At 38.0% G+C, this 18,063-nt stretch overlaps 4 protein-coding genes across 5 annotated transcripts in view; 3 read left to right on the forward strand and 1 right to left on the reverse strand.

Annotated features, from left to right (window-relative positions):
• Positions 1 to 269: 269 nt before the first annotated feature.
• Positions 270 to 3,324, forward strand: LOC104799528 (UDP-D-apiose/UDP-D-xylose synthase 2-like). The gene is made up of 9 exons (XM_010522096.1): positions 270 to 704; positions 983 to 1,075; positions 1,159 to 1,266; positions 1,760 to 1,874; positions 1,965 to 2,098; positions 2,184 to 2,285; positions 2,379 to 2,471; positions 2,571 to 2,706; positions 2,830 to 3,324. The coding sequence occupies exons 1-9, from the start codon at positions 429 to 431 to the stop codon at positions 2,940 to 2,942; spliced, it is 1,170 nt and encodes a 389-aa protein (XP_010520398.1). The 5' UTR covers positions 270 to 428; the 3' UTR covers positions 2,943 to 3,324.
• Positions 3,325 to 5,041: 1,717 nt separating this feature from the next.
• LOC104799529 (AP-2 complex subunit alpha-2) lies at positions 5,042 to 13,973 on the forward strand. Of its 2 annotated transcripts, none has more exons than XM_010522097.2 (28): positions 5,042 to 5,167; positions 5,242 to 5,436; positions 6,218 to 6,349; positions 6,769 to 6,894; positions 7,106 to 7,168; positions 7,252 to 7,349; positions 7,434 to 7,641; positions 8,154 to 8,225; positions 8,304 to 8,396; positions 8,565 to 8,666; positions 8,808 to 8,905; positions 9,364 to 9,445; positions 9,582 to 9,670; positions 9,771 to 9,876; positions 9,955 to 10,020; positions 10,233 to 10,339; positions 10,428 to 10,532; positions 10,613 to 10,733; positions 10,868 to 11,032; positions 11,147 to 11,380; positions 11,942 to 12,022; positions 12,219 to 12,383; positions 12,508 to 12,594; positions 12,769 to 12,894; positions 13,189 to 13,269; positions 13,355 to 13,426; positions 13,646 to 13,725; positions 13,808 to 13,973. In XM_010522097.2, the coding sequence occupies exons 2-28, from the start codon at positions 5,311 to 5,313 to the stop codon at positions 13,959 to 13,961; spliced, it is 3,039 nt and encodes a 1,012-aa protein (XP_010520399.1). In that variant the 5' UTR covers positions 5,042 to 5,167; positions 5,242 to 5,310; the 3' UTR covers positions 13,962 to 13,973. The 2 variants fall into 2 exon arrangements, with proteins under 2 accessions (XP_010520399.1, XP_010520400.1); XM_010522098.2 differs by having other exon boundaries at positions 11,150 to 11,380; positions 13,808 to 13,961.
• A 2,347-nt stretch (positions 13,974 to 16,320) lies between these two features.
• Positions 16,321 to 17,578, forward strand: LOC104799530 (LOB domain-containing protein 25-like). Its single transcript, XM_010522100.1, has 2 exons — positions 16,321 to 16,803; positions 16,901 to 17,578. Exons 1-2 carry the CDS (start codon positions 16,535 to 16,537, stop codon positions 17,001 to 17,003), a joined length of 372 nt encoding a protein of 123 aa, XP_010520402.1. The 5' UTR covers positions 16,321 to 16,534; the 3' UTR covers positions 17,004 to 17,578.
• A 160-nt stretch (positions 17,579 to 17,738) lies between these two features.
• The window catches only part of LOC104799531 (DDT domain-containing protein PTM), a 7,687-nt gene continuing 7,362 nt past the window's right edge, over positions 17,739 to 18,063 (reverse strand). Inside the window, exon 11 of the mRNA XM_010522101.2 lies at positions 17,739 to 18,063. The gene's annotated coding sequence lies outside the window, so the exon portion shown is untranslated.

Here is an 18,063-nt window from a genome sequence, read left to right on the forward strand (position 1 = left end):
CTTTTAAACATTCATGTACTGTAAAACGTATAAATTTTTAAATAATAGTTTACAATGATTTTCATTATGGAAAAGTATCTAAGAAAAATAATTCCCATATAAATTATCGGAATTGCTGAATTGACGACGGAATAAAGGGCAAAACAGAATATTTAAAGTAGAAAAATTCATTTACGGATAAATTTAAAGTAGAAAAAAATCATTTACGGATAAATTAAAAATAAAAATCCACGTGGCATTTAAAAGCAGGGAGTAGAAGAGATTCTATGCGCTCGCGTGTGTGAGTCAAAAGCACCGTGTCCATCACGAGAGTCTCTCGTCGCCCTTTAATTTCCCGATCCGGGAATCTCTGTCACATTCACTGTTCCTCCGCCGGAGAGCTTCGATTCTCTGATCAAATCACCGGGAAAAAAGGAAACCACCGAAAAATGGATGCCGGTGCCGGAAGACTGGATCTGGACGGGAGGCTGATAAAGCCGATGACGATTTGCATGATCGGAGCCGGAGGATTTATTGGCTCTCACCTCTGCGAGAAGCTCATGTCGGAGACGCCGCACACGGTGCTCGCTCTCGATGTGTACGGAGACAAGATCAAGCACCTTCTCGAGCCGGATTCTCTTCCCTGGGCCGGCCGGATCCAGTTCCATCGCCTCAATGTCAAGCACGATTCTCGCCTTGAGGGTCTCATCAAGTTGGCCGATCTGGTGGGTGCATTTCTCTCTCTCTCTCTCTCTCTCTCTCTCTCTCTCTCTCTCTATAAATATATATATCTATCTCTCTGTATGCATGTATCCTCGGATGGCCGATCTGATCCGTTTGATTGCCAATCTGGGCGAAATTCTCCCGATTTTCGGGCGTTTGTCCATGGAATTGATTGGATTTATGTGGCATTATGTTTTTGTGCATGTTTCATGTGTGGGGTTTTTAATTATTCCGTGTGATTGACTTGATTCAAATTGATATGTTGGACTTCATGGTGTAGACTATTAATCTTGCGGCGATATGCACTCCTGCGGATTACAATACTCGTCCGCTCGATACGATCTACAGCAATTTCATTGATGCGCTTCCTGTGGTAAGCAACTTTTGTAGGTGATTGATATCTGTGGGTGTTGATTGTTACTGGGTAGTTGTGATTTGCGCTGTCGCGTCTTGTAGGTGAAGTACTGCTCGGAAAATAATAAGCGTCTCATTCATTTCTCAACGTGTGAAGTGTATGGGAAAACTATTGGGAGCTTTCTTCCCAGTGATAGTCCTCTCCGTCAGGTAAACTTTCAGTTTCACCCATTTCGCCGTTCGAATCTTATCGTTGTTATCGCCTTTAAAGGTTTAGTTGTGACATGGTGAGAGTAGAGTGCTGAATCGTTTTGGATAAATCATTCTCTGGTGTCGTTTCTGGTTTGGGAAAACACGAGGCTCCATTGGTCTTCTTAGTACTTAGTAGTTGGTACTGATCTATAGATCTAGGCCATGCTGGTTCAGTATTTGGGGTTTGTTTTTATGCATTCTGGGTGAGATGGTTGAAGAGAATACATTTTGCTGCTCCTACGGGGTTCAGAGTTTGGAAATTTTCTTTCTACATGTAGCATTCATCAAGACTAAAAAGTTAATCAATAAAGAGTTTTTTGCGATTTGGCAGCTTCGTATGGTGTATTAGTATGTACATCACATGTTATTAGTGTGTAAAATTTGGGAATGGATTATTCTGTTATGCCATATGTATGCATATGTGTAAGAATGATATGTTTGTCTGTTACAGGATCCTGCTTATTATGTACTCAAAGAGGATACTTCCCCATGCATTTTCGGTTCTATTGAGAAGCAGAGGTGGTCGTATGCATGTGCTAAGCAACTTATCGAGAGGCTTATTTATGGTACGTAAATTCCAGACACTGAAATTTCCGGTTCACTGGTTAGGGCACTCAAGACCAATCTTTCTTACCAAAATCGGTTTCCTTTCATAGCTGAGGGCGCTGAGAACGGACTTCAGTTCACAATTGTTAGACCTTTCAACTGGATTGGGCCAAGGATGGATTTTATTCCAGGCATCGACGGTCCAAGCGAAGGTGTCCCTAGGGTTCTTGCATGTTTCAGTAATGTGAGTTTGACTCTCTGCTATATGTTTTCAACCAAACTATCTCTATATACTTTATGTTTTACCTGTTCCTGTTTTCCCTGTTCAGAATCTTCTTCGCCGTGAACCACTTAAGCTTGTGGACGGTGGACAATCACAGAGAACTTTCATCTACATCAAGGATGCCATTGAAGTTGTTCTGCTTATGATTGTTCGTATCCCATGTTCCTTTTGCATTTTCCACTTTATTCCCTGTGTTCATTGCTCGAAAAACCGATCTAAACTTTCACTTAATGTTCCATAGGAAAACCCAGACCGAGCAAACGGACATATCTTCAATGTGGGCAACCCGAACAATGAAGTTACAGTGAGACAACTTGCAGAAATGATGACAGAGGTGGATTCTGATATATCTGATTACTCGTCTTTTAGTATCCCATTCTTTTTTACCCGAGCTTTCAGGTTTTGTAAACCGGGGTTTTACTCATTTCGACAGGTCTATTCTAAAGTGAGCGGAGAAGCCCCGATAGACAGCCCGACGATCGATGTCAGCTCCAAAGAATTCTACGGTGAAGGGTACGATGACAGCGACAAGAGAATTCCTGACATGACAATTATCAACCGTCAACTCGGTAAGCTCTCAAATTTCGGGTATGTGCGGGACAGATGGGTCCCGTGGGTTCGAGTACACACACCCGAGCCCTAAATTTTGTATCACAGTGATTGTTTTGGTAATGGTTTTTAACTGACGACAGGATGGAACCCGAAGACATCCCTATGGGACCTGCTCGAGTCAACACTGACTTACCAACACCGGACATACTCGGAGGCCATCAAGAAGGCCATCTCGAAGCCGATCGCATCCTAGTTGAGCTCTTCGCTCGCTCCCTCCTCTCGGGTAAGATGGATTTTTATACATTCGTTATAAGCGTATTTTTCGTAGATTAATGTCTCGACAACTTTCCGATGTACCCGATCATACCTTTGTGTACCCTTCTCGCTTACGTTCGGGTATTCAATTTCTGTTCTATTCGGATTCGGTAGACTTGCCGAGAGAGGCTTAGTAGTGATATGATAATAGGGTTTGGAGGCAATTTGGAAAGCCAGAGACTTTGTTATATAAACTGGGGGAAGAAGCTGTGACTTCTGTGTTTTGGTTCTCTCTTCTTTCTCCCCCTTTCATTTGTATTTGTTTCGTTTTACCTCCTTAAAAGCTAAACATTGGCTAAAATTATTATTTAAAACTGCTATTATTCTTTTTCATTTGGTTTATGCTGCATATTGTGTGTGTATGTATCATCCATCTATATCATTTTCCGTGTGATCATCGTAATTTATTTCAAGAGTTACACCGGCCACTAGGGGTGGCCATTTCGGGTTTCGGTTCGGTTATTTCGGTTATAAAAAAATCATACCCAAACGGTTATATAGATTTAATCGGTTCAGTTCGGTTTCGGTTCGGTTTATTCGGTTCGGTTTTAGATCGGTTCGGTTCGGTTATGATATATTTTGAAAAAAATTTTATTAATCCTACATAAACTTCAAAATATCTAAAAAAATCTAAAAACTTCAATAATTAGGATAAAAGTTAAAAACATTATATTTTATGGTTTATTGAGAGAAATATGTAAGGTTAAAAGTGGAGTATAAAAAAATAATATTAATAATAATAAGGGTAAAAATTAAAATATTAAAAAAATTCAATAACCGTTCGGTTAACTACGGTTATTCGGTTATTAACCGAACCGAACCGAACCCGAACGGTTATTCAACTTTCTCAACCGTTCGGTTATTAAGCAAATAACCGAATCGAACCGAACCACTCTTATTCGGTTCGGTTCGATTCGGTTATTCGGTTAATAATCGAAATGGCCATCCCTACCGGCCATACGTTAAAATTGCATGTTGTTCATACTATTACTATTAACAATTAACAATGATCACACCTAGTATGAACACCATATATTGTTAACATGGATAAAAAAAAAACAGGTTAAAAAAGATATGGTTTAAAGTTTATATATCAAAGTAAAGGGAGTTTTGATATTATACTATCACACATCAGAAAAAGCTTATTTTAATAAATTTAGCATTTAAAATTAATGATTACGTTCACATGCTAATCTTATCTAACATGTAACCTCTAAATTTAAATAGTTGTTTCTTAGCATAAAGTCATATATATATATATATATATAATTTCTCGATGTACAGAAAATAAAAACTATTGAACTCATTTTTTCCACTTTTGACGTTTGCATTTATGACCCAAGACTTTTGACCCTTATTAAAAAAAGGGGAGTGTGATGGTGGTTGGTGGAAAATATTAAAACTTTAATCGCTTTTTTATTTCAATAGGAGAATATTTTATGAGTGGAATCTACCTGTACCATAGATATCACAAAAATCATGATAATGAAAACGTTTAAATAAATAAATAATTTTCTAGTATCTTTTTTTTTTTAATCTGTAGCCCATGATATAACAAAAGACAACTGCGATTATATCCGACCCGGGCCCAATAATCATTTAATGGGACCAGTACCCAAAAGGACCCGACCCGAGTAATCACTAAAAAAACCCGATTCTTACCCGAAATTGACAACAGAAAACACCAATTCAATGCTCGAAATAATTGACCGCCAGAAAAGCGAGACAATTCAAACAAAAAAAAAACCTTTAAAAAATAATACAATTCTAAAAAAGAAAAAAAGGAAAAATCAAAATTATACAAAATTCTCATACTTACGAATCTAAACTTTTCACTCCCAATTACTCGTATCGTATCACAAAATGCTGAATTCTTAATTCATAGATATGACGGACAAAAATTTTGGATTTAAAATCGAATAAATTTAAACGTTTGGGGTCTTAAATTAAATATCATTAAAGTAGGTGAAAACCAAATTAAACGGCATTAAATAGGGCATATTGGTAATTTAACAAAAAAATAAAAGTCGTCTCCTGTCTCTCTCTCCCCGCAGGCTTCCCTCTCCTTCGTCTCTCTCTCTCTCTCTCCTCATTTCACCTTCTGCTTCTGCAGATCACTCACCTTTTGAATTCTCCGATTTAGAGGGGTCATTTCTGTTCGAGGTTAGGGTTTCGATTTCCGTTTCGGCAATTGTTGTTATGCGTGAACTTTAGTTTGTCGTCGTTGTCGTGGTTAGATTCGGTTCTGCGAGGTGGATCTGCTCCTGTGGCGCGGCGGACGGTGGATCTGAGGAAGCTGTTCCGCCATGACAGGGATGAGAGGTCTCTCCGTCTTCATCAGCGATATCCGAAATTGCCAGAACAAGGAGCAGGAGCGTCTCCGCGTTGATAAGGAGCTCGGTAACATCCGTACCTGCTTCAAGAATGAGAAGGTTAGGGTTTCCTCTTATTCTCCCCCTCCCTGTGAACATTTCCTTACCTCTATTGTATTTATGTTCCTGTTTCTTCGTTTGAGTAGTAATTCAGTATCGGAATATCCGTTTTGTTGGGTTCAAGGGATGCGATGATTTAGGGTTTTGTTTACGCTACAGATTTTAGATGCCCGGTTTTGTTAGCGAGAAATGTTGGGTTAAGAAGGATGTGAAAATTTGAGCCGACCTTTTTTCTTTTCATCCGAAATTGTTTATAACCTGAGTGCATTCCGGTTGTATCGCAAAAGGGAAGATACGAAATTGTTTATAATCTGAAAGTTTATCAAAGCTAGGAAGACGGTTTTAGTGATTGCTGAAGGGGTCCATGATATATCTGCCCATCAAATTTTGTTGGATAGCGTTGTTGTGATATATCTGCCCATCACAAAAGTTGAACCTTGGCAAAGAATGTAAGTTGAATAAGGGCAGATGATATCTTTATATCAAAAGAGCACTAGAAGGAGGAAAATCGAACCCAAACCTTTGTGTTGCCAATACATTCGGTGAATTTTGATGATCTAAGGAAATAAATTTGCAGAAAGATTTAAGAAGCTTAATACAAATTAGGTTAAGTTGTGACATTGCAACAGGTTATGGGGTAGTTCTAGGGTCCGTAATGTGAGTAGCAGAGTTGTAGCTGGCAGCGTGCTCAGAACCTGATTTTGCCTTCTCTACTTCAAGATCCGCAAAATTTCTCAAACAAACTTTCAGTCGCTTTTTCATGTGATTTTATATTCGACAGGTGTTGACGCCATATAAAAAGAAGAAATATGTCTGGAAAATGCTTTATATACATATGCTGGGCTACGATGTAGATTTTGGTCATGTGGAAGCAGTTTCTCTTTTATCTGCACCAAAGTATCCAGAAAAGCAGGTACTCTGAGCTCATTTCATTTGTTTAAACCCTGAAATAGCGCTTTCTATTCTGTAGATAGGAGAAAGGAAATTTTTTTTTTTTTGGGGGAGGTGTTAGGGTATTTTTTTTAACTATGAATCTAAGGATTTTACTGGAATAATGCAAAAGTGTCAGTGAAGATCATATCATGTAAAGCAAGGTTCAAAAGACTATCACATTGATATTATTTGAGGTGCTAGATATTTTTGCGACTTTATTCCATTTATAAAAATCTCATTTCTAATCGAGTATGGAAAAGTTTAAGTTCTTCAGTACTGAGATGTGACTGATAATATCACGCGTTCATGAATAATTTTTAGGGCTCTATGTATTTTGACCTCCCAAAGGTTTGTATAAATAAATCTTGAATGTATTCTGTTTTACCACCATGATTGCAGGTTGGTTACATTGTTACATCATGCTTGCTCAATGAGAACAATGATTTTCTGAGACTGGCCATAAATATGGTGCGGAACGATATTATAGGCCGGAATGAGACTTTCCAATGCCTGGCTTTGACTTTGGTACGTGCTCTTACTTCCATAACGTATGGAGATCTTAGATCGTTAGTAATGTTGTTCTGCCAATGAGCTGCGGTTAACTATCTGATTCAATATAATACATCTAAAGAAGCTATATTTTATGCTTGTTGTTCTGTGAGTTAAAGCCTTTTCATCAAATTTTACTTTTTAGTTAGGTTGCTCTTTTTACTTTTGTGTTCGCTTTCTCTGGTAGGTTGGAAATATTGGGGGAAGAGAGTTTGCTGAATCATTGACACCTGATGTTCAAAAGCTACTTGTGAGTGACTCCCCACATGCTACAGATTAAGAATTATTGCTTAGTGCTGGAGCGATTGATGTTAAGGTATTTGTTTCCTTCAGATTTCTAGTAGTTGCAGGCCTCTTGTAAGGAAGAAAGCTGCACTATGCCTGCTGCGCTTGTTCCGAAAAAATCCCGATGTTGTCAGTGTGGATGGCTGGTATGCATTAGGACTTGAGTATCTCTGGTTGTTTCAGTATTACTTGTGTATATTTCCTTCATTCTTGTTGTATTATGCCTCCAGGGCTGATCGGATGGAACAACTTTTGGATGAACGTGATCTTGGTGTCTTGACATCTTCTATGAGTCTTCTTGTAGCTTTGGTTTCAAATAATCACGAGGCATATTGGAGTTGTCTTCCTAAGTGTGTGAAAATATTGGAACGCCTTGCTAGGAACCAGGATGTCCCTCAAGAGTACACATATTATGGAATTCCATCTCCTTGGCTCCAGGTTTGTATTAGATCTCTTTGTAAAGTATTTTCTTTAAAGCCCATATGCTTCTTTGGTGATGTTCATTTTTCTTTCACTGCATCCTTTATGTTTGGTTTAGAATTAGCTGCCAGCAATTGTTGTGGCTAATTTTACTAAATGAGTGCACATGTTCAATTTGAAGGTTTATTTTGAATGCTTATGTGGCAGAATCTGATGGATTCTATCAGTTGTTTGCTGTTACTTAGAGAGACCGACATATCTCATGCCGCTACTTAGAGAGACTGGTGTATCTCCTTTGTTGTTATTTTGAGAAACATACCTATTTGACCTTAACTTTCAATGCTTTATTCCTCTATAGAAACACCCCTTGTATAGGGGTTATAACAGAAGCCAAAACCTACTAGAAGTAGGATAGAAAACCGAAACAACAAACTGAAACATCGAACTCCTATAGTAAGCCAAAGTCATTAGAAAACCCAGTCTCCTAACGTCAGTAGGCTTATCAGCTTATCTGTCTTTGGTTAACACAGGTTAAAACAATGAGGGCTCTTCAGTATTTTCCAACCATTGAAGATCCCGGTACCAGAAGATCCCTCTTCGAGGTTCAACCCATCCCCAAAAAAACTCCCATATTTGTTTTTGTAATCTATCTCACTCGAGATTTCATGTGGGAATTGCAGGTCCTTCAACGAATATTGATGGGGACTGATGTAGTAAAGAATGTGAATAAGAACAATGCATCTCATGCTGTGTTGTTCGAAGCTCTTTCTCTGGTAAGTGTAAACAGCCAGTTGGCAACCATATCACATTCATGAAATTGTTGATGCACATCAACTTCCCGTGGCTGCTAAAACACCAGTACTCAGAAGCAAAATACCTCGTGCATCAATTTCCCCTTTAGCATGCAATTTACTAACCTTTCAATACCCGTCCTAATACAGGTCATGCATCTTGACGCTGAGAAGGAGATGATGTCACAGTGTGTTGCCCTTCTTGGCAAATTTATTTCTGTACGTGAGCCCAACATCAGATATCTAGGATTGGTGAGTTCTTGAGTTTTTTTCCTCAGGTAGCCTTGCTGGAACAATAATTTCTGTAGTATTTGGTGGTGTTTTATGAGGTTTGCATATAAGGTCATTTGATCATAGTTGATTGTAATAATGCATTTCCTACGTACGCTGCAGGAGAATATGACACGAATGCTAATGGTCACAGATGTGCAAGATATCATAAAAAAGCATCAGGCTCAGATCATCACCTCACTAAAGGATCCTGATATTAGGTTGGTTCATATTCGAAAAATTTCGATACCAGCTTATGCGATGTGTGAATCATAGCTGCATCTTTTATTTGTCTGATTTGGAAACTGTAAGCAGCTGATTCTAATTTGAGATCAGGTGCAATCATTGTCTATCAATATAAAGTATTCTCTTCTTCTTTCTGTGTGATGTAATGTAATTTATGAAGGAAATGTTTCCGTCAGAATTGAGAATTTCATATAGATTTTAAAAAAGTTTAAATTGAAATGGAAATCTGTCTCTCTGTATTCCCTGTTAAGTGGAAACTATTTCCTTTTAAAGTTATTATATCCTAAGCTTACTGGTTCAGTTACCTTTTCAAATGGCATTTATCATGAATGGATGATTGGAGTGGATGAATGTCAAAGTTTATTGATTAATATGCAATTTCCACAATTTACCATGTAAAGAGTGTTGGAGGTAAATGTCAATTTTCCTGCAGTATTCGTAGGCGCGCTCTTGATTTACTTTATGGAATGTGCGATGTGTCGAATGCAAAGGATATAGTTGAAGAGTTGTTGCTGGTAAGTCTTCATGGCCTTGCATCATATTAATATTTTCTTGGTTGATCGTTTTTAAGTTAGTGATATTTATAAATAAAAGGATTTGTTTTTGAAGTTGTATAATAAGCTTAGCCTTCACCTGAAAAATTCAATGCAGTATCTTAGCACAGCAGAGTTTGCAATGCGTGAGGAATTGTCACTTAAAGCTGCTATTCTTGCAGAGAAGTTTGCTCCTGATCTATCATGGTAAGGATAGTCTCTGGGAGTGACCTTTAGACAACTGCTGTTATACAGGCAACTGATCAATGTATAGTTACACCAAATTTTTTCTTTTGACATTACTCAGGTATGTAGATGTGATCCTTCAGTTGATCGATAAGGCTGGTGATTTTGTTAGTGATGACATTTGGTTCCGTGTGGTACAATTTGTAACAAATAATGAAGACCTTCAGGTATTGAAGTTGTTGTAAGAAATGTACTCCCCCTGCTTATCTGTTAAAGGGTGCTTAAAAGTATCTTTTACTGGTCAGCCTTACGCAGCAGCCAAAGCTAGAGAATATTTGGATAAGCCTGCAATACATGAGACAATGGTGAAGGTTAGTTCATCTTTTCTTCTTAATATCTGTTCCATATAATGCATAACGCTTGTAATTTATGTTTTAACTTCAAAATGGTGGACGATCATATGTTTGCTGGTTTCTCTAATGCCAGTCGTGTTGAGAGAGCAGTAATTAAATACTTGTTTCAATCTCTAACGCAATTATATATGTAAAGTTAACATTGAGTTATATGGCTCAACATATTTCAGGTCAGTGCTTATATCTTGGGGGAGTACGGCCACCTTCTAGCTAGACGACCTGGATGTAGTCCGAGAGAAATGTTTAGCATCATACACGAGAAGCTCCCCACAGTATCGTAAGAGAAACAACCTACGTATTCTGCTCTTCCAATCTTTGAATATCTCTGATTTTGCTGTACCCGAACTACCCTTTTGTTTTTCCAGGTCTTCCACCATTCCTATTCTTCTTTCAACGTATGCAAAGATTCTTATGCACACTCAACCCCCTGATCTAGAACTGCAAAATCAGATTTGGACTGTATTCAAGAAGTGAGACACACTTGCCTCCTTGCCCTTTCCAGAATTTTTTAGTTATATGCTTTCTTCCTAGAAGGGTTTTCTGTTTGCAGATATGAGAGTTGTATTGATGTGGAGATACAACAGAGAGCAGTTGAATATTTTGAATTGAGTAAAAAAGGTGCTGCCTTAGTGGATATTTTGGCAGAGATGCCAAAGTTCCCGGAGCGTCAGGTTTGTGAACTCATGTCATGTTTTATCAGGCAGCTTTTGAGAGGCTTGCATCTATCTGGTAGTTTTGTTAGAATATTTGAATGGAGTAGATTTTGACACACAACTTATTTGTTCTGTATCTCTACTATTCACAGTCTTCGTTAATAAAAAAGGCAGAAGATGCTGAAGATACTGCAGACCAGAGTGCCATCAAGCTTAGAGCGCAACAGCAACCGTCAAATGCTTTGGTTTTGGCTGATCCACAGCCTGTTAACGGGACACCACCGCCTGTAAAGGTTCCAAGCATGAGCGGCAGCGTGGTAAGCACTTCCCTTTCTGGAACACAGTAAACGAGAATTTTAATTGTTGTTTATCTTGATATATGATATAATTTAATAAATTGTCATTGAAATTATGTTTGTTGTATATCTTAGCAGGATCATGAGTCAGCAGCTCAACCTCATTCTCAGCCAAATGGAGCTTTAAGTAAAGTAGAACCACAGACTCCATCAGCAGATCTCCTTAATGACCTGCTTGGTCCTCTGGCTATAGAGGCTCCTCCAGGAGCTATGCCAACTGAAGAACGTGCTAGCACTGGAGCAGGAGTTCCGGATGCAGTTGACGGTGCAGCAATTGTACCTGTTGGTGAACAAACACACACTGTTGAGGTTATTTTTTTTCTCTTTCTTTCGCTATCTTTGGCATGATAGGTCTAGCATGGAAACCTGGTAGACATGAAAATTTTCAGTTAATTGTTTCATGTATATCGGTTAATTTCTGATTGGGCCATTCTTTTCATGTTCCACCTTTTCTTATTTATCACTCTTTGCTCTGATGCCAAGCCGGGTAAGAATATTTCAACAATCTTCCAAGGGCTATATAATTGTTCATACTGTACAATGTAGACCCCTCCCCTCCCCTCCCATCTATCATCTGGGATTTGCAACAAGATTATACTCTTTCCAATGGTATGCATTTTACATCAGCTTCGTGTCAGCTCCAAACCAGAGGTGGATTCTTCTGGTATTCTATGTTCCAAGGAGTTCCATGATTCCTTCTGCATGGTTATCTATTTATTGTCATTCATGGTGGAATGTCATATTAAACGTTGTTTATGTCTATGTCCAAATTTGACATCAATAAAGGACCTCTAGTCATTGTTCTGCTTTCAGTTATACAAAGAACTGAGGCTCTTATCTTTTCTTTTTTGTTTTAATTCTCCTAAATAGCCAATTGGAAATATTGCCGAGAGATTTCATGCTTTATGCTTTAAAGACAGCGGTGTCTTGTACGAGGATCCTTATATTCAGGTTTGATGTTTCCTACTTTTCTCACACCTCTTTACTTTTCTTAGCTCTGTTTGACTGATGGCACACTAGCAAGCATCACTTTCTTGGGTTTCTTTGACCCTTAACACTCACAATGTACACAAACCGTTGTATAATGATTGCGGTCATTGAACATTTGAATGTATCTTGTTTTTTATGATTGTTGGTATTGCCTTAGATTGGTGTTAAAGCTGAATGGCGAGGACACCATGGACGACTTGTTCTCTTCTTGGGAAACAAAAATACTTCTCCCCTAACATCAGTCCAAGCCCAAATACTGCCCCCCATTCATTTAAAAATGGAACTGTCATTGGTACCTGTGACCATACCTCCTCGAGCACAGGTACTCTAGTTCCGACCTTAATCACTTTCATTATTACTAAAGTGATAATTTGTGAGATAATTTCTCTCTTTTTTTTCTCTGAGTTTATTCCTTTATTAAGTATTCCATCTTTTGACGTTCGTAGGTACAATGTCCACTCGAATTGATGAACATCCGTCCTAGCAGGGATGTTGCAGTTTTGGATTTCTCCTACAAGTTTGGTACAAACATGGTAGTTGTTATTTCCCTTCAGATATTGCTTGTTTTCATGAAGACTTCTTCATTATCGATAATTTAGCTCGTCTTGGTGAATGACTTCTTTAGTAGCAATAACTTAACTCGTCTTTAGTGAATGATGACTTCTTCAGTATCTATAGCTTTACCTGTCTTGGTTGCCCTTTCATAGGTCAATGTCAAACTACGGCTCCCGGCTGTCTTGAATAAGTTTCTTCAACCTATTCAATTGACAGCTGAAGAGTTTTTCCCTCAGTGGAGATCACTCTCTGGACCACCATTGAAGCTTCAGGAAGTTGTATGTATATCCTCAACTCAACATATCCAATGCTGTAGCAAATGAAAGTATAGATTGTACTTCAGGGGAAGAGCCTTTTTTTCCTGACAGCTTTTCGCACTAGGAAAATAGTGGAACATCTTTTTCGGTTAAATATTTTATAAATGTTCACTTGAGCTTGATCTTATGAGTTTGAATTATTCATCTGCCAGAATTCTGGCACTGCAAAGTGAATGTGAAAAATCATTCTTTATAGTGCATTGTATTTTCTTGTCGATTTCACTAGTAACAAAAATAGTCTGCAATATCCCGCAGATTAGAGGTGTAAGACCACTTCCGCTTCCAGAAATGGTGAATCTGTTCAACAGTTTCCGGGTGACGATATGCCCAGGGCTTGTGAGTATATTACATGAGTTTCCTCCCTCATTCTTCTTCCTTGCATCCATATGTATGCTTCATCTCTGTGGTATTTCTGTTGTAGGATCCAAACCCTAATAATCTTGTGGCGAGCACAACCTTCTATTCCGAAAGCACAAGAGCGATGCTCTGTTTGGTAAGAACCTTTATGCCCATTTCGAGATCTCAAGCTAGTTTTCTCATTAATGGTTCTTCTGGTAATTTCTACTGTTGCAATCATGAATTTTTGCAAATGCAATGAACATTACGGAAGAGATTAATCCAGTTTCCGAAATCATTCACTGAATTACAGAAAAGTTTGATATTAGATTTAGAACCCTATGTCGTGACATTTTCTTGTTTTATGATTTTCCAGGTAAGAATCGAAACAGACCCAGCGGACAGGACCCAACTCCGGATGACAGTAGCTTCGGGAGATCCAACACTTACATTTGAGTAAGATCTCTCCCTTCCTACCGAATGTGCTCGACCTCTAACACAATCTCTCGCATTTTTCGCTGACCTCAAATGTCTACAGGTTGAAAGAATACATAAAGGAACAACTAATCGCCATTCCCACAGGCTCTCGAGCCCCAGCCCCAGGACCAGGTCCAGTAGCATCAGAAACTCAACCGGCTAGTCCAGCAGTGACGGCAAATGATCCTGGGGCTCTACTCGCTGGCTTGCTCTGATGCCAAGCCGGGTAAGAATATTTCAACAATCTTCCAAGGGCTATATAATTGTTCATACTGTACAATGTAGACCCCTCCCCTCCCCTCCCATCTATCATCTGGGATTTGCAACAAGATTATATGGCCAAATACAGAGAGAGAGAGGGGGGGGGGGGTGATTCGTTGTGTCTGTCTTCGAGTGAAATTTTCTAAAGGGTGAGTTGGGCCTGAGAATTTTTTGCATTCTTTTCTGCAAGATTTGTATTATGAGGTCTGGGGGTTGTGTGGCGTTTCTCGTCTCTCTGATTTACTTTCTGTCTTGTCTCCATGATTTGTCTGAGGGGATGAGAGTCTCCTGTTCCATCATTTCATACATATATATATATACACAGAGAGCGCATGTAAGGGATTTAATATTTTCTGCGAGTAGAATCAGTCTGTAAAAACTTTGAAGTTGGAAGTCTGTATTTATGGAGAGGTTTATCAGTGTCTATGATCCTTAGTTTGTTGGCATACATACATACATACATACATACATACATACATACATACATACATACATGTGTGTGTTTGTGTGTGTCCGTTGGAGAATTTGCATGAGACGTGACTTTCTGAAACTTTTCCTTCTCATCTCATTGGATTATTTCACAATAGTTGTATTGTATGTTCCATTAATTTATTATAAACAATTTGACGCAGCAAAGTCACTCGTATCGAATGTGGGAAATGCGAAGAAGTTTTAGGGTTTTTTTTTTTTAATTTGTCGTAAATGTGATCAAAGAGAAAATCTTCCAAAAATATAGAAATAAAAATAACAGAGTATATTTTATTTCGAAAGTTTTTTTACCAACGAAATTATGAGTTTTAATCACAATTATCGGTTTTAATTTTTTTTCTCGTGAGAGTAAGAGATTTTTTTCGTATCAATGTTTTTATTATAGGGTAATTTAAATCCTATACTCTAGAAAACCCATACAATTAGATTTTCTCAAAAAAAAAATTATACTTTGCATGACAATTTAAATGCTATACTTATTTTTTATCCTAAAAAATCATGTACAATTAGACTCTCTCCAAAAAATTCTCGTATTTTGCATATTTGGATTAAAATAACACCATCATAAAAATCGACAAAGGACCATACATAAATCATATATCGCAAAAACTAATCCTACATATAATAAAAACGATCGTCATCGATACGTTGGATAATTATTTCAATCTATTTAATCCAAACTGATTTAGGTTAAATTAATTAAACCACAAATTTAGTACCAAAATATCTACTTCTAACAATGAAAATTGTTCCACAATAACCTTATTTATGGTCGTTATGTCTCAAATCGAATGAGATAGTAAGAATGTGTAATCATAGTGAAATAACTAATAACGAGTCAATTAAATCTAAAGGTATACCATATCAATCTGAATGCATCACGTAGGATTTACGTATCTAGATCATTTTTTAATACATGTAAGATTATTTTGTCACATATGATTTATGTATGTCCATTTGTCCAAAAAAATTGACGGTGTTATTTTTGACCAAATATGTTTTACGTACGAAATTTTTTTGGAGAGAATATAATTGTATAGGTTTTTTTAAGATAAAAAATAAGTAAAGGGTTTAAATTGACATAATATATAAAGTATAGAAATTTTTTGGAGAGAATTTAATTCTACCGGATTTTTTAGAATAAAAAATAAATATAGAATTTATTGATACAAAATAAAAATACAATATTTTTTGACCATTTACCCTTTATTATATTACGAATATGAGATTACAATTGTTATATATATAGCGGGAAATATGAGATTACCACTGCTGAAGCACGCGCGACAATTTTTAGAAATGCTAATAATAATAGATTTTGAGGCGATTGTGGAAGCGCACCCGCAGCAAGAGCGCGTGAACGACACGGACAGAAAACTGCCGGACTGTAGTCCATGGAATTCGACTAATTTTCGGAAAATGCGGCTTTTAGGCGCGTGGCGAATCGAACCCGTCGATGTCTTAGATGGATGATGCTATAGCTATTCATCCATTTCGAAAATTCCTACAATTCAGAAAAATTATTTGTAAAAAATAAAAAAGAAGAAAAAAAGTACAAGTAGAGATGTCTGGAAAAGAAAGCTTGAGATTAAATTGCATAAAAATGTATTTGTAAATAAAATTGTTTATGTAGTTTTAGAAAACTATCAATAGATTTAATTCACCCACGTTTTACATTTATTTATTCAAAGATTCCATAGGTTCATGTCAGTTTAGATTTTTTTTTTTCTCTACATATATGCTTTTTATATGGTTTTTTCACCATTTGTACTGATATATATCACACAACATGTGCACGTGTTTCCACCAAAAAAAAAGACATGTGCACGTGTGCGTACACGGAGGAAATCCAATAAATAATTGTTTACGTACAACAAAAGTTGTGCGTATATAATTGGTCAATGATAGTAACCATTAACCCCTAATATTAAAAAAAAAAGAAACTTAAATGGAACTAGCAATAGCAAGAAAGCAAATCAAGAAGCCGAGGTAACAAAGATCATCGTATTCGTTCATCATCAGCATAAGGCGGCGGGCTATGAAACGGAAACGCGAACAGTGCGCCGCATGCAAATATCAACACCGCCGGTGCACCAGCGACTGTATCCTGCCGCCATATTTTCCGGAGGATGAGCCCGAAACCTTCAAAATGGCTCGCAATCTTTTCGGAGTGTCCAATATCAAGAAGATGATAAGGGACGTCGCTCCTCACCTACGCGAAGACGCCGTCAGATCCATCAAGTACGAGGCCCTTTTCCGCTCCATGTTCCCCGTCCATGGCTGCTGCCTCGTCATCAATGAACTCAGGTATACGTATGGATATATATATATATATATATATCATCGTATGGTGTATGATTTAACCTAGCTAGATTGCCTAACTGAAAAGTATATTCTTTATCAGTTACCAGATTATCGAGGCCACCAAGCAGCTTAGCCTAATCCAGGCCCAAGTCGAAGCTCGATTCCAGGGCGAACCCTCCGACGACGGACGACCTTTTCCCTGATTACCTTAATGGAAGATCCGAAGACCGGACTTGAAAAGAATACACACACACACGTGTGCGTGTGTCGATCGGTACGAGTTATTAGGTTCTCGAGTTTTATCGAGTTCTTGAACCATTTCTTGATTTTCTCCATCGGTCTTTACTTTAGGAATGTGTAGCTTCTTATCGGTGTCTCTGTCTGTTCGATCCGTGATCACCCCGACTTATGAATCCTACGTAATCTCATAGAGAGTAGTAAGAGTGCCCAAGTTCGGGTGGCAAAACGGTAAGGTCGAGTTCAAACCCCCCCCAGGTCGTCCCTTACCTAAAAAATAAAGGTGAGACTCGTAATTTTTATTTTTTAGATAATGCGAAAGGTCACCGTAACCCAATTACAGTTCCCAAAGTATCGGAAAACACATATGAATACCTCTCCACGACTGGAGACTCGAACTTTAGTTGTTCCATCCCTTAAACAAAGAGTTTTGTACAAAAATATGCTACATGCCAAATCGGGAGTCCTGAATAGTTATTATTAGGTTTAAGTAAACATATAGCGACGATCTTAAGTCATGAGTGTTGCTTGCATTTACTTATTTTGTGTTTCCTCAGTTACTGTATACTTTAATTTGTGTTTTGCCTTGTCGGTGATAACTTTAGTTGCAGGAAACCTGGAGAGATAACTTGACTTGCAAGCAACTTTACATCAATAACCAACACCAGACGAAGCTTACTAGCAATATACAAACAGACGTATATATGTAAATCACTTCACTGCAGCTCTTCTAATACTAAAACACGATTCGAGTGTTATGACATTAACGAGACATAATCTCCATCCACCTACACGTGCAGAGAGAGAGGGAGAGAGAGAGAGAGAGAGAGAGAGAGAGAGAGAGAGAGAGAGAGAGAGAGAGAGAACATACAAAGAGCTTATCTGCCAGAAACAGGGCATCTTCGCAGAGACCATATGAACCCTACGGAGAGGTAAATTCTGACAACCTCAAAACACATTCACCAATTCATCAAAAACCCTCGGGACAAAGGAAGAGCCGTCGTCCCTGGCAGCTTCTGGTCTGAA

This window comes from Tarenaya hassleriana, unplaced genomic scaffold (genome assembly GCF_000463585.1).
Source record: "Tarenaya hassleriana unplaced genomic scaffold, ASM46358v1 Cleome6, whole genome shotgun sequence".
Taxonomy (NCBI): domain Eukaryota; kingdom Viridiplantae; phylum Streptophyta; class Magnoliopsida; order Brassicales; family Cleomaceae; genus Tarenaya; species Tarenaya hassleriana.

Coding starts and splice junctions, on each gene's coding strand:
- LOC104799528 (XM_010522096.1), top strand. CDS start 429: ATGGATGCCGGTGCCGGAAGACTGGATCTGGACGGGAGGCTGATAAAG. Junction 705..982: donor TCATCAAGTTGGCCGATCTG/GTGGGTGCATTT, acceptor TTCATGGTGTAG/ACTATTAATCTTGCGGCGAT. Junction 2,472..2,570: donor TTGCAGAAATGATGACAGAG/GTGGATTCTGAT, acceptor TCATTTCGACAG/GTCTATTCTAAAGTGAGCGG.
- LOC104799529 (XM_010522097.2), top strand. CDS start 5,311: ATGACAGGGATGAGAGGTCTCTCCGTCTTCATCAGCGATATCCGAAAT. Junction 5,437..6,217: donor CCTGCTTCAAGAATGAGAAG/GTTAGGGTTTCC, acceptor TATATTCGACAG/GTGTTGACGCCATATAAAAA. Junction 7,169..7,251: donor CTGATGTTCAAAAGCTACTT/GTGAGTGACTCC, acceptor TGTTTCCTTCAG/ATTTCTAGTAGTTGCAGGCC.
- LOC104799530 (XM_010522100.1), top strand. CDS start 16,535: ATGAAACGGAAACGCGAACAGTGCGCCGCATGCAAATATCAACACCGC. Junction 16,804..16,900: donor CTCGTCATCAATGAACTCAG/GTATACGTATGG, acceptor ATTCTTTATCAG/TTACCAGATTATCGAGGCCA.